Source organism: Babylonia areolata, chromosome 5 (assembly GCF_041734735.1).
Source record: "Babylonia areolata isolate BAREFJ2019XMU chromosome 5, ASM4173473v1, whole genome shotgun sequence".
NCBI classification, from domain to species: Eukaryota; Metazoa; Mollusca; class Gastropoda; order Neogastropoda; family Buccinidae; genus Babylonia; species Babylonia areolata.
In genome coordinates, this window is record NC_134880.1 from 40,773,933 (window position 1) to 40,787,564 (window position 13,632).

The 13,632-nt window shown below is 39.5% G+C and overlaps 1 protein-coding gene across 4 annotated transcripts in view; it reads right to left on the reverse strand.

Annotated features, from left to right (window-relative positions):
- LOC143282068 (uncharacterized) overlaps positions 1–11,515 on the reverse strand; it is a 43,184-nt gene extending 31,669 nt beyond the window's left edge. For all 4 annotated transcript variants that reach the window (XM_076587528.1, XM_076587529.1, XM_076587527.1 and 1 more), the window contains exons 1-5: positions 11,453–11,515; positions 4,735–4,903; positions 1,679–1,756; positions 782–886; positions 4–167 (exon numbers count right to left, since the gene is read on the reverse strand). In XM_076587528.1, the coding sequence (XP_076443643.1) occupies positions 4–167; positions 782–886; positions 1,679–1,756; positions 4,735–4,866 (479 nt within the window). In that variant the 5' untranslated portion in view covers positions 4,867–4,903; positions 11,453–11,515. The remainder of the gene's footprint in view (positions 1–3; positions 168–781; positions 887–1,678; positions 1,757–4,734; positions 4,904–11,452) is intronic.
- Between the last annotated feature and the right edge of the window lie 2,117 nt (positions 11,516–13,632).

A 13,632-nucleotide genomic window follows, 5' to 3' on the forward strand; every position in this document is an offset into this window, starting at 1 on the left:
TACCTTGGAGGTCCATCATGTTTGTCCGAGTCATGACGATCACGGGACCGGTCAGATCTCTGGTCTCCCCTGTCATTCTCTTGACCAGTGCCGCTAGCTGACTCCTTGTCCGACTTTAGATTGGAACGTTTCTTCTTTTTATCCTGCACTTCCCACTCACCTTGTCCCTAAAACAAAACAAGAATGAGACCAGTGATTAAATCAAATCACTTCATACTTATACATACTCAACAAAAATCACATTTCAAACCTCAAGTGTGCAGAATACCGACTTCTCATTATCCAAATCAACTTGTTACTCAAATCAAACCATTCAAATTTTTAATAACATCTTTTTGTCAAAACCTACTAGCTTTTCATTTTGACCTATTGGCTGCCCTTTGACATCATCATCATCTTTGCTGCTGAAATAGCAAAGCTAACCCCCAGGGTCATATCTGGGCTGAAAAACAGTAGATCCCACAGAAAAAGAAAAAAAAAAAAAAAAAAAATATATATATATATATATATATATATATATATATACACTAAAGTATAATCACATGCATGCAAATTTACCCAGGACACGCTTCTGACATTGACCTTTTTGTCAATTTTTCATGAGGATTAAAGAAAAACAATGTTTTATACATAAAACAAAATTATACAACAGGTATATAAAACCAAAAATTGCCCATGCGCTCCTCACACATACTGAGCACAAAAGAGAACACACAGTAAAAGTGACCAATTACCATGCAAGTTTAAATTAAGGACTGACAACCCTACAATCGTTTCATACCTGTTCTCCATCAATCAGAATCGCGACAGCTCGGTCCGGATCATCCTGGGCATCATGTAATGCTACCACGACATCCTCCTCTGACCTGCCAGTCATCTCACACAGCTGCACAAATAAAGATGGTTGTTCAACATTCTCTATGTCACCACACATGCACTTCTTCTTCTTCTGCGTTCGTGGGCTTCAACTCCCACGTTCACTCGTATATACGCGAGTGGGCTTTTTACGTGTATGACCGTTTTTACCCCGCCATGTAGGCAGCCATACTCTGCTTTCGGGGGTGTGCATGCTGGGTATGTTCTTGTTTCCATAACCCACCAAACGCTGACATGGATTACAGGATCTTTAACGTGCGTATTTGATCTTATGCTTGCGTATACACACGAAGGGGGTTCAGGCACTGGCAGGTCTGCACATATGTTGACCTGGGAGATCGTAAAAATTTCCACAATGCACCATTCCACTCATAGCAATGAACCAATAAATTGTTATTTCACAAACAAAGCAAGAGGTGTGTATTATATATTTTATACGCATGTATGAAAACCATGAAAGTATCCATGGCCAAACATACTTGACTTGTACATAAGCCTACCTTATCTTTAAAGTGCTTCGAAAGTGGCATTTCTCATTTCTTTTTGTTTGATTTCTTTTGTTTTTCTTCTCAGTTTCAGGTAACTTAAAATGTATTTAATGCATGTATGTGATTTTGCATTGGAAGAAATTCCTTCACTATCTGAAAAAGTGAATGTTAATTCAATTTCATCATAAAAATGATGTGAAAATAAAGTTACAGGAGCTGCATCATCAATTAGCACACAACACTCAGGATGAATCTACACACAAAATTAGTGATTTTGGGATTTAATAAGAAAAAACACATCGGTAAAAACTCACCTGCTTCACTGTGTCAATGTTGGCAGTATCTTTTCCACTATCAATCATAAGCGCCATTCGCATCTGTTCAACAGTGGCCTGCAACATACCAGACACTGCATACATTCTGTAAAGCACTCTGTGAGACTCCAAAAACATGTTTGCTGCTTTTTCTTTTCCTTACATGAATATAACTTATTGTTCATCAGACTCACAGTATACACTATCAGAAATTCCAGCAGCGTGCCAGATTACTGTAACTACAGAAGAAATTTACATGGGTATGTGCATTTTTTTTTTCCCAAAAGGAAAATCACATGAAAGTCAAAGAATACAGAATCAAGAGATTTCCCCTTCTCACAAAACTACAGATCCAATTAAGTGCTCTGTACTGAGGCTCATACACTGAAAACAACTTCATTAAGTTCTAAGAATAAGCCATATTTCACAGGAATTGTCAGCACCCAGCTGTCAACATGCTATACAGCCTCTTCAGCAAGATCTGGGAAGAGGAGGTACCAGCCCAGTGAAAAGAAGGAATCATCATCAAGCTGCCGAAGAAAGGAGACCTCAGGGACTGCAGCAACTACCGAGGGAACATGCTCCTGTCAACGCCAGGCAAGGTTCTCAACAGGGTTCTACTGAAAAGGATGAAAGAGGCCGTCGACCCCAAGCTCCGAGACCAACAGGCAGGCTACCAGCGGAACAAATCCTGTGCCGACCAGATCGCCAACCTGCGCACCATCGTGGAGTGGAACTCCCCCCTCTACATTAACTTCAAAGATTATGAGAAGGCCTTCGACAGTGTGGACAGAGAGACGCTGTGGAAGCTGTTGAGGCACTACGGAGTCCCAGAGAAGATCATCTCCCTCATCTGGTGCACCTACCAGGACACGAGCTGCAGGATTGCCCATGCAGGCCAGCTGTCCGAAAGTTTCGAGGTGAAGACCGGAGTTCGTCAGGGGTGCCTGCTGTCACCGTTCCTCTTCCTCCTGGTTATTGACTGGATCATGAAGACCACTACCACAGGCTACCTGTCACACAACCACAGCCAGATGCAGGACAAGACCACTCGCCTGGAGACCATGTCAGCCAGGACAGGGCTCAAAATCAACAAGAAGAAGACCGAGCTGATGAAGACCAACACCACTGCCAACACACCAGTTACAGTCGGTGGAGAGCCCATCAGGGAGGTGGAGTCTTTCGTCTACTTGGGAAGCGTGGTTGACCAACAGGGAGGCACAGACCGAGACGTCACAGTCAGAATCGGCAAGGCAAGAACAGCTTTCATCATGCTCAAGAACATCTGGGCATCTGGAGCAATCAGTATGAAAACCAAACTCCGCATCTTCAACTCCAATGTGAAGTCAATTCTGCTCTACAGATGCGAGACATGGCGGACAACACAGACAATGCAGCAGAAGATTCAGACATTCCTGTCTGAGGTGTATCTACAAAATCTGATGGCAGGAGAAGATCCGAAATGAAGATCTGTGGGAGCGAGCGGGACAGGAACCAGTGGCCAAGCAGATACTGTGGAGGAAGTGGGGCTGGATCAGACACACCCTCAGGAAGCCAGTGTCCAGCATCACACGCCAAGCCATGACCTGGAACCCGCAGGAAAAGAGGAAGAGAGGCCGGCCTCACAACAGCTGGAGGAGAGACACCGAGGCAGAGCTGAAGCAGCAAGGGACCAACTGGACTGGAATGGCCAGAACAGCCCAGAACAGAGTGCGATGGCGAGGGGTCATCGAAGGCCTATGCTCCACCCCGAGCGATGGGCTTAATGAATGATGATGAATGATTTGCACATGTAAGCAATCAAGAGTCTTAACTTGCAAATCAAACTTTAACATACAATTCTAAGTCAATCTTGACAAAACAAACACTTCAATAAATAAAAACAGAAACAAATCAATGAAATAGGAACATTTTTCTCTAGCACTTTAAAGCCTATTTGTGCCATATAATCACAAGTAAACTTTGTTGTTCAAAGTAGGGTATGCTCATGTAAATGTCCATGTGTGTTATGTACATGTTTGAGTATGTGTACATGTGTCTGGAGTGTTTTGGGTTTTTTTGTTTCTTTTGTTTTTGCTGCCCCATCATCTGCACTGTTTCAGTGGCATTCCCACTCCCCTTTTTCCAAGCCTCCCATACACAGCCACACCCGTGTTCATAATAGTCTCAGCGTCGGCAGTCCATAGGGAACCATCAATGTTAGGTTACATGAGACCACACACGAAAGGGGACCCTGCACTACTGCCGAGTCAATTAGGTGGTAATCAGCTGTGCCTGTTCTGATTTATCATACTTAGGACACCACCTTGTAAGCCCCCTACAGACACCACCACCTCCTACAACCCCCCCCCCCCCCAGCCCTCCCCCCCTTCCCGTTCTCCACCACCACCTCCCTCTAACAATAGTCCCCCTTGAATCTGCAGACAATGAAGACCTTGACAGAACTCAACCCAAACACAAAAGTGAATGGGCATCAAAACTGAGGTCACCATAAGAGCAGGGCATGAAAGGCCACATCATCTGGAACTTTTTTTTTTTTTTTTTTTTTTAAACTGACAATGATGCCATGGAGTTATATCTAAGTTTAGGACTACACACTTCCTGTCATAATGATATCTCAGAATGATATTGCAGCCTTAACCAGGCCCGAGAAATACAGACACTTGCAATGTTGGTCAGGAAATTAGAGCAACATATCTAAAATTGCATCCATGAAGCTGATCATACTGGACTGTGTGGTCCCTGTCTTCCCATTTCAGCCCATTGTACACTTTACTCTGGGAAGGAGCCGGCCGCCGGCCAAAAAACCCCCCCACTTCCCCTGGGATTTGAACCCACGCCCTTCCAGCTATCAGTCGACATTAACCACTTCGCCAAGGCAGCTGGTCTGTACAAGTGTACATCATTACATGTGCACAACAAATAGCCACAAGTATATGTGGTGTGCATGTGTCTACATCCGTGGTTTGTGCAAATGAATGCATGTGTGTGTATGTCCAAGCACGTCCCTTTCTACCTAAGCAGATGTATAAAGATGATCCAGAGGCAATACTGACTTGATTTTTAGGAGCTGGCTTCTCTGTTTTTGCTGAAGGGGCCTGGATTGCCTGGGTTGACACAACTGTAGTTTTAGCATGTTTCTCCTTACTGGTCCGGGTGGCACGCGTGGTGCCCAGCTGGGTACTCATAGTGTATACACTATGTACAATGTGTATATACAAAGAACTGCAACAACAACGAAAACAACAATGAAGACATGAATACATTATGAGAAGTGTCATATGTGCAACTCTACAATACTGGAAACATTGGGCTGAGTCAAGGGTGCTTCACTCACTAACAAATCTGCACAATATTCATAATGTGATGGTGTGTTCTGTCTGCCTCACAGTAAATATATATCAATCATTTGGTAAATCAAATAAAGCTATTTTGGTGCAAAACCTGAGAGTTTTTGTTTGCTTAGTGCTTAAATTTCTTACAAAATGCTGGCAAAATCCGAGACATGCTCATGGGTACTCACTTCGCAGGTCTCTTCCGGGTGGTAATTACGCTCCACACAATAGTTATCTGTGTGTTTCTTTTGTAATACAAATCATCTACATTTGTTCATGAATGGAAGCTATAATAGCTTATGGAACTTCAAAACTACTCTTTTCATCCATTAATTCCGTGTTCTGTTCCATCGTCTGCACTGCATCCCATGCTTGCACCACAATAATCTGTGGGTTAAATCATTGCATACCATTCAATCTTAGCGTTTTTATGTAAATCTGATAAAGTTTTTGGCTGGCAACCCTTCTATCTCAATTCTAAGAATTATTCTCTGATGCCAAACATGGTTTCCATGCCTAAAGCACATAAAAACACGAAAACCACAGCAATTTTATCCTGCTTTCTATAATTTCGGCACACACACACAATGGTACATTCCATCAGTGATTAGTCACCACACCAGTGGACTAAATGCATAAATGTAAACATTCTGGCGTTTCAAGACTAGTCGTGTCCACCCCACACTACCATCACTCAACAAATCCCACATCATCAGAGGCACACAACAGGTGTTAACAAATTTTCCGGTGCCTATTTGCCCTTGCAAGAAGTTAAGTAACAGGCATGCCAACTCTACTGTTTTCTTATCAATTTTCTTTTCTATGTGTATGCATGTTTAAACAATTTCAAGTACTTTAATAAAAGTCTGCGGATTCGTTTCTCACATTCAGCAATTTTGGCTATTGCATCATGTCTGTCGTTATGCAAAAATAAGAAAACGAAGTGCATGGCGACAATAGCTCTACGTTTATTTGGATGACAGTCTCCACTGTATGACAACATTCAGTATTACTTTTACTGTATTAGATCTGTCTATCAACATGTAAAAGCAGCTCACTGCCATGCATTTCTTGGACACCAAATTTTCTGGCACCTCTGAGTCTTGCACCACACACATGAGTGGAATGTCATCATCTATTCGTTATTGGTATTTTTCTGCCTTTAATTTATTTAGTTACATTTTTGACTCACGTGTGTAAACAAAGTGAGTCTATGTTTTAACCCGGTGTTCAGTTGTCTGTGTGTGTGTGTGTGTGTGTGTGTCCGTGGTAAACTTTAACATTGACATTTTCTCTGCAAACACTTTGTCAGTTGACACCAAATTAGGCATAAAAATAGGAAAAATTCAGTTCTTTCCAGTCATCTTGTTTAAAACAATACTGCACCTCTGGGATGGGCACAAAAAAATAAACAATGAAGCCTAATTATATGCAAACTGCATTTACTGTTATATTTATATTTTTTGTATTCTCTAAACTTGGCACTTTGATCAGATGTTCTGAAACAAAAACAAGAGCAGTCATTATTATCATTTTTTGTTCAAACAGGAACTTTTTTTGCTAAGCATGGAAGTTTTATTTATTTTGCAAACATTTTTGGTGCAGATAGTAAAAAAGGGAAATTACTCTGTAATTAATGCTAGGGGACTTAATTTGCTTTAAACTGATCTTTATCTTAAACATTACATTTTGAAATTATACTCAATACATATCACAAGTGAGTCTTGAAGGCCTTGCCTCTCTTGTGAAATTAGTTTGATCCTAACATTATAGGCACAGCAATATCATCACTGGACAAGTGTGTGCTTTCCATATTTTTACTTTTCAGGTCCTGAGTAATGCTCATATACATAAACTTTCCCCCTTGCTGGTCTTTTTCTTCCTTTCTTTGAGTAACATGAGAGTGCTATGTCAGAAGTGTCAGAAGAAAAAGGAAGGTGTAATGCGATATATATATACACACAAAAAAACCAAAAAACAAAAAAATAGCGGCCAAGAGTACAGCAGGAGAAAGTAGTGACCCTAAAATTACCAAACTGATGAGGGTAAGTAGAAAAACAGCGTTACACCTGTTGCTGACCTTTGTGTCAGCTCCCATATCAACATTTTTTTCTCTCATAATTTTTAGATAATAGACTATATTATAGAGACTGCAGTGCTACACTTTACAGAATCAATAAAGCAAGTTACAGCATCCAACTAAGGATGTTTTATGTTATGCCATGTAAGAAGTATGAAATTTGGTGTCCACATCACCCACAACATTTAATTTATGAGTATTTTCAAATATATCATCCTTTGGGAAAAAAACAACTGTTATCTGGTTTTCTTATGGGCAAATTTTTTTCATTAGCAGTGATAACTGTGAAAGCATACAGCTGGTTTCTGCAGAAATGTCAAGAACCAAAAATTGTGTGGATTTCGGAGTCCACCTTTAGAAGGTATCTTTTTAGTAATTCTATCACTTGTTCTTCTAAATATAATATTTCAGCTTCAGTTATGTCAACTGCAGTATTTATCTGCTATACAACATAGGTTATTTTGACATCTTAATTCCCTGAAGGACAAGAAAAGAATGGTGTCCACTGTGTAATCTACAACATTCCACACACACTGGATCACAATGAAAGCTTTTTTCTGGGCAGCCAGTAAAAGCCACCTTCTTAAGTTTTTTTCAGTATTACCATGATACAGTGGGATGTTTCATCAATGACAGAAAATATATTTGACATATTTTCTTGCACTTTTCATTTTGCACTGCATGTTCTGAAAATGTTTCCAGCATTGTAGAACTGTACATACAGAAATGCAACAACAAAACAATGAACATATTGCTGTTACAGAATACATGGAGAGTTTATCCACAAAGCACATAATTAGTAAATTACATTCTCAAAATAATATATATGCCACTGACTGTTTGGCATTACCGTACATCCCTCCAAACTCTGTTACAATATACAATGAAATGTGCTTCAAGTTCTATGAATCAACAAACTCACACACACACAATTATTATGCATTTACTAACACAAAGGAGGCCAATCAATCCCTAATAATTGCAGAACTTCAATTCTATATCTGACAACCATGTCTTAAAAAAGTTTTGATCCCCTTTCAAAATAAAGAGATTCTGAAGAAACTCTGAAGCTACGTTCACCTCGCTGTACACTTAAGCTTTCTTAACTGCATCAGATTTTTTTTCAGCTGGTTGACAAGATCCTTACTGATATATTCGCTGCCCACAAACTTTCTATTTCATAGCATGTAATTATTAACCAGTAACAATCTAATAAATTAAGGATAAGATCTTTTGCATGCCAGTAATATGCACAATGAATGAGCAGTTACAGATCTGCCTATATGAGGGTTATGAGTTTAAAATCCTAGAAGTGGCACATTTATAAACTCTAACTAGCATAGTAGCAAGCCTGTTAGTGTTTCAGCCCTCTTTGCAATCAAAATAAAGACAAAAATATGCAAGTGCAGGATCCTATGAATGATCTCAGCTTCAACAGCCTTGATTGGCAGCCAGACCAGATGATAAACTAAATCATATAATGACATAAAGTTGATTCATAAATTAGGCATAAAAACTTACACGATATCAATACCTTCACTTATGTTTCAAAAAGAAAGTATCAAATGCCTGAACAGTTGACATGGCACACACACACATACACAATCAGACTATGTTTTATAATTATCGTGAAAAGGAAAACTGCATGACTGACTTCAGCAGGTACATGTTTTTACTGTTTGTTTGGTGTTTTATGTTAAGAGTGCAAGACATTTTTCATAGTCATCAAATTTCTGAGAAGAGAAGCAACAGACAAATTTGAAAGCTTCCTGACCGCACTGCTTTGTCTGTTGGTCTGGACACATAAATCAGACATCTTGAGGATCTCAGTGGTTGAGAAGCACTGTGAAAAAGAAGTTGCTTAATTGGTACTTAGGAAGATTTTCTACCTTGAATATAAATATCATTGAGCAATTTCTGATAAAAGTAATATGGAATCATTTCCTGGACAGGAAGCCAGTGAGTCCCCTTCATTGAACCCTGCGCCCAAGCATTGCTAGGACACTGAAATTAATTGAAATTCATTTCATTATAACATAATTCCACTTTCCTACATAAACTACAAACCTTGGGAACCAACTTCTACAGTATTTCTGGCTGTGTCCACAAATGTCAATTTGGAGAAAGAAACGGTTATTTCAGTATATTTTCAGTGTTTTCCAAAACCTGACGAGGCTGTGAACTCCCCAGGGTTGCATTGGTTAAAAAAGACCTGATATGCCCAGACTTTTTTTTCTGGACTCTTGCATGGCTGCAGCTGCACCATTATACACTGCCTGAAAACTATCAATTTACAACCTGTAAGAATTATACAAGAAGACAGTTGCAATCACCAAGCTTTGACAAAATAACAGTCCAAATTTCAGAAGTCAATTGCTGGACAACCACAAAACTCATTGACCCTGGACACATGAGCATTCAGGGACCAAACTCCAGCAACAGTCTATTAGCCAAGGGTGTCTCCATCCATATAAATTGTAGCTATAATACAGATATCTGACACAAATCAGGTTCGTCAGTTGGACTTCCATCTCGAGTCTGTAAAGCCATGTCCAGAATCTGGCAGTCACTGGAAGGTAAGGTTAAAAGGAAATAATTTTAACCCATCCTAACTCACCAGAAAGAAAACCTTGCTACCAATGTACTATTGGTTATTTTGTTATTTTGGGGAGACTTGGGCTCTGTTAGGTATAGAAAGCAATATCTGATTCAGAAAGAAAGATATGCTATCAAAGCAAGTGTTCACAATTTTGAAATGATCAGAGCATCATGTCTTAACCTGAAGTTGAACAACCTGTTATTGTAAATAAGACTAAAACAGTAAAACTAAAAGGACTGATAAACATATTCCATTATGCATGGAATAAAATGTGTTTACATTTGATACACTTTCTTTCCAACAAAATTTTTAATTTCCTGCCTGCATTTCTGAGTGGGAGAGCAACACTCTGTTTTATCATTTCATTAGCCTACCTCATGTCAGAGTCTGGAAAGATTTGTTTTCCTCCACAGAGTAATGAAAGACAAATTTCTGACATAACGTAACATTGTGTTTCGAACACTCAAACAGTGCATGTGTTAGAAATATCCCAAATGCCATTTTATGATTTACTGTTTACGATAATTTCATCTAACCAAAGAACACGTCTCAAAATGAAATATGGGTAAAGCAAATGAGCGGACTGTTGTTAAGCCTGAAGTGTGTACTCAGTAATGACATCAACACAGGTTATTACAGAGTACTGGTAATATAACATATTGACTGATTCACTAATTCACTTACTGTTTAAACATATGCAAAAGACAGAATAAGTATATAAAAGGTTCTAAAAATAGTAAAATCAATGAGGTGTCTGGTGGTGAACAGAAACCAACACTACCAGTAAGTACCTTAAAAAAAATAAAAAAAAGTATTATCATCTGAATAAATCCCAGGGCTGGGTTGCAAACTGATATCAGCAGCTTTGTGTTAAAAAATGTATGTTTGTGGAATTATCTGTGAAGTTAAGGAAATTTTCTGACACTTCACAAACTTTGTGCTGATAAAACCACTCATCCAACTCAGTCCTCGCTCACTGCTATTATGATTAATCAGTTTATTTACGTGTTGGGGTACAGGATACAATAACTGCCAGGATTATCATTGTATACATATGTGAAAGCTGACATAAAAAGAACAAAGTATGGCAGTCGAAAGTCTGATATCCTGATCCCGATTCTGGTTGCCCAACTGATTTCTCAAAGACAGAAAATGGCTGGTCCATGCCTACTCAGTATAAATATGCCCAGGAACGGACTACGGTATTCGCAGTCTCATCGATAATCAAATTATCATCTAAACGTGAGGAACGAGAGAAGATCGCTGACTTGTCCACAAAATCATCCACAAAACTAAATGATGAAAAAGAAAAACACTTACAAAGAAATTCAACGACCTGCGACTCGTGAAATGGTGTCATGCGCCGTTCAGTTCAATGATAAATCAAAAACACTTCAACATAAGTTTATCATCTCATCGCCACTTTGAAGAATCCTAACTAGTGAAACGCTTATGTTTTGTTTGCCTTCCTTCAGTAAACAATGTTTTAAAATGATACAGACCCAGCTGTTTGGGTATTTCCGTCTAAAATGTCGCTGACAAAAAAATCTAACTTCACCCATCAAGAGTAAGCTATGACGCCATGCCGGAATGCAGAGCACCGAATAAATCCGATTATCGAGAGAATTCTCGCTCTGATTTACAATCTCATGATATATCTTTAATATTTGAGTTATATTTCACAAGTCTGCATATTAATTTCTCCGATTTGTAGTTCTAGTGAGTAAATAATCAATATTAATACCCTGCACCCTTCTTACCTGGTATCTGCGCTTATGTGAAATACCGTCACGTGATCAGCAGCTCATTCGCGCCGCCATGGGCTTGCCAACACAAATTGTTGCTATCGTCAAATGTTAAACATTAAAAATTCAAGTATATTACTAGAGATGTATAACATTATTTGTTTATTTAATTACAAATAAATTATTATGTTTTTTGCTGAATTATTTTATTTATTTTATCCTATAAATATGTATTCCAATCCACATTTTTTATTACCTTCGAGCCAACAGAGGGCGCTTTGGTGTCTTTGTTCATAGTGAAAGTTCGCCATGCTTCTTTCAGAGAAGGTGCTATGTTGCGGAAGCGGAAATTTATCCAACGGAAAATGTCACCATGTCCCACATTTTATTTCTTTAAAAAAATTGCTTGTAAAAAAATCATGCAAGTTCTAGTGTCGAAGTTGTGTGCACGTTGAGGATCAAATTAATTTACAGCACTCTCTTATCGACCCTTGATCCTGGTTTTGTGCGCACTGTGTTTGGGCTTCTGTCATTTCACTTTTTTTTTCCAGTCCTGAAATCGGACTGCTCTCCCCTGAAATTATTTTTCGTGGCTGAAGACTGGTGTACTTTTTTTCTCGTTCGCGCTCCATAGGAGTGAAAAAAAAAATCACACACACACACAAGAAAGACACACACACACACACACACAAACACATATATGTGTGTGTATAGAAATATTGTTTGTGTAGTTGAGTATGCGTTTGTGCGTGTCTACATATCCTACACCCTTATTACCCCTGAACATCATTTGTGAACGAGCATTCTGGTGTGTGCGTGTGTATGTGAGTGTATTATCTCTAGTATGATATTAGTTGAAGAGCGCTTTTCCAAACCACCGCAAAGAAAATATTTTTTTTAATAACTTACGGAATAAACAGATAAACAAATGTAGAAAGAAATTCGTTTGCTCTCTGTCTCACGTACTATACACACACGCACGGACTCGGACGTACATGTACACTACTGACGCCAAAAAGCACCGTTTGCGTACACACGGCTTGATATGATACGCGGCACTGACTCAGCGACTGATGTACGTACACACACTGACGTATGTACATATTCACAAATAATGTGCAAATCAAGTTTATTCATGAGAAACTTTAAGATCAACTTATCGAAAAGCCTGTGAAGAGCCTGCCTGTTTTAAGTTTGGGTGTGAAATGTCGATTCTAGATTTGCCTGACTGGGCTTATTATGATACATTCATGACCGAATAACTGCAATACAAGCCGGTGAAGAGCCTCTCAAATCTTCAGTAAAAATTTTCTAAGACAGAGATGAGTCGTACTCGATCGAAAGAAATGCCATCAAACCGGCTAACACGGCAGTGGACCCGGCCAAACCGTAAGAAGGGAAATAGCGGTTCTCTGAGTTTAAGACTGAAAACTGAGGAGGAAAAGAGAGAGACGTACTCGATCGGAAGCCGGAAACTCGCGGTAATCAAAAACACGTGGACCCACCCGTGCAGTGCGACTGAAGGGAAAGAGCGGTTCTCTGGTCAAATCTACTGATCCGCGGCTGTTATCTGAAAATAGGGATGTGCCGTCAGTTCTCGATCGGAAGAAATGTAATTCAGTAAAACACCGTGACACACACACACACACACACACACACACACACACCTGACACACACACACACACACACACACACACACACACACACACACACACGGGCACAAAACAAAAACGAACTGAAAGACGTGGACCCCGACCCCCGGGCCGGCCATACCGTCGGCGCGAACTTGAAGAGACCGAAAGAGCGGTTCTCAATTTCATATCAATCTATGTATTTGTCTAGATATATATACTATATATACATAATCTGAGTATGATACCCCAAAAAAATCTTATATAATAATAATAATAAAAAAACACTCTGCACTGGAAATAGGCCCGCAACACCTACCGATGGAAATATCGCTATTCAACAATGCGCCGGGGGAAAAAAACAACGTTAAAATATACCCTATTTAGACTCAGTTAAATACTGACTGAACAAAAAGCACACACGATGAAAAACTGAAATACATGATCAGATGTACTTACACGGATACTGCTGGAGCGGGCAGCCGGTTATGAGACGGAGAGAAACACAACTGAACTTGAGAAACACACACGTGTAGCTGGCGCAATTCTACCTTCCCTACCGA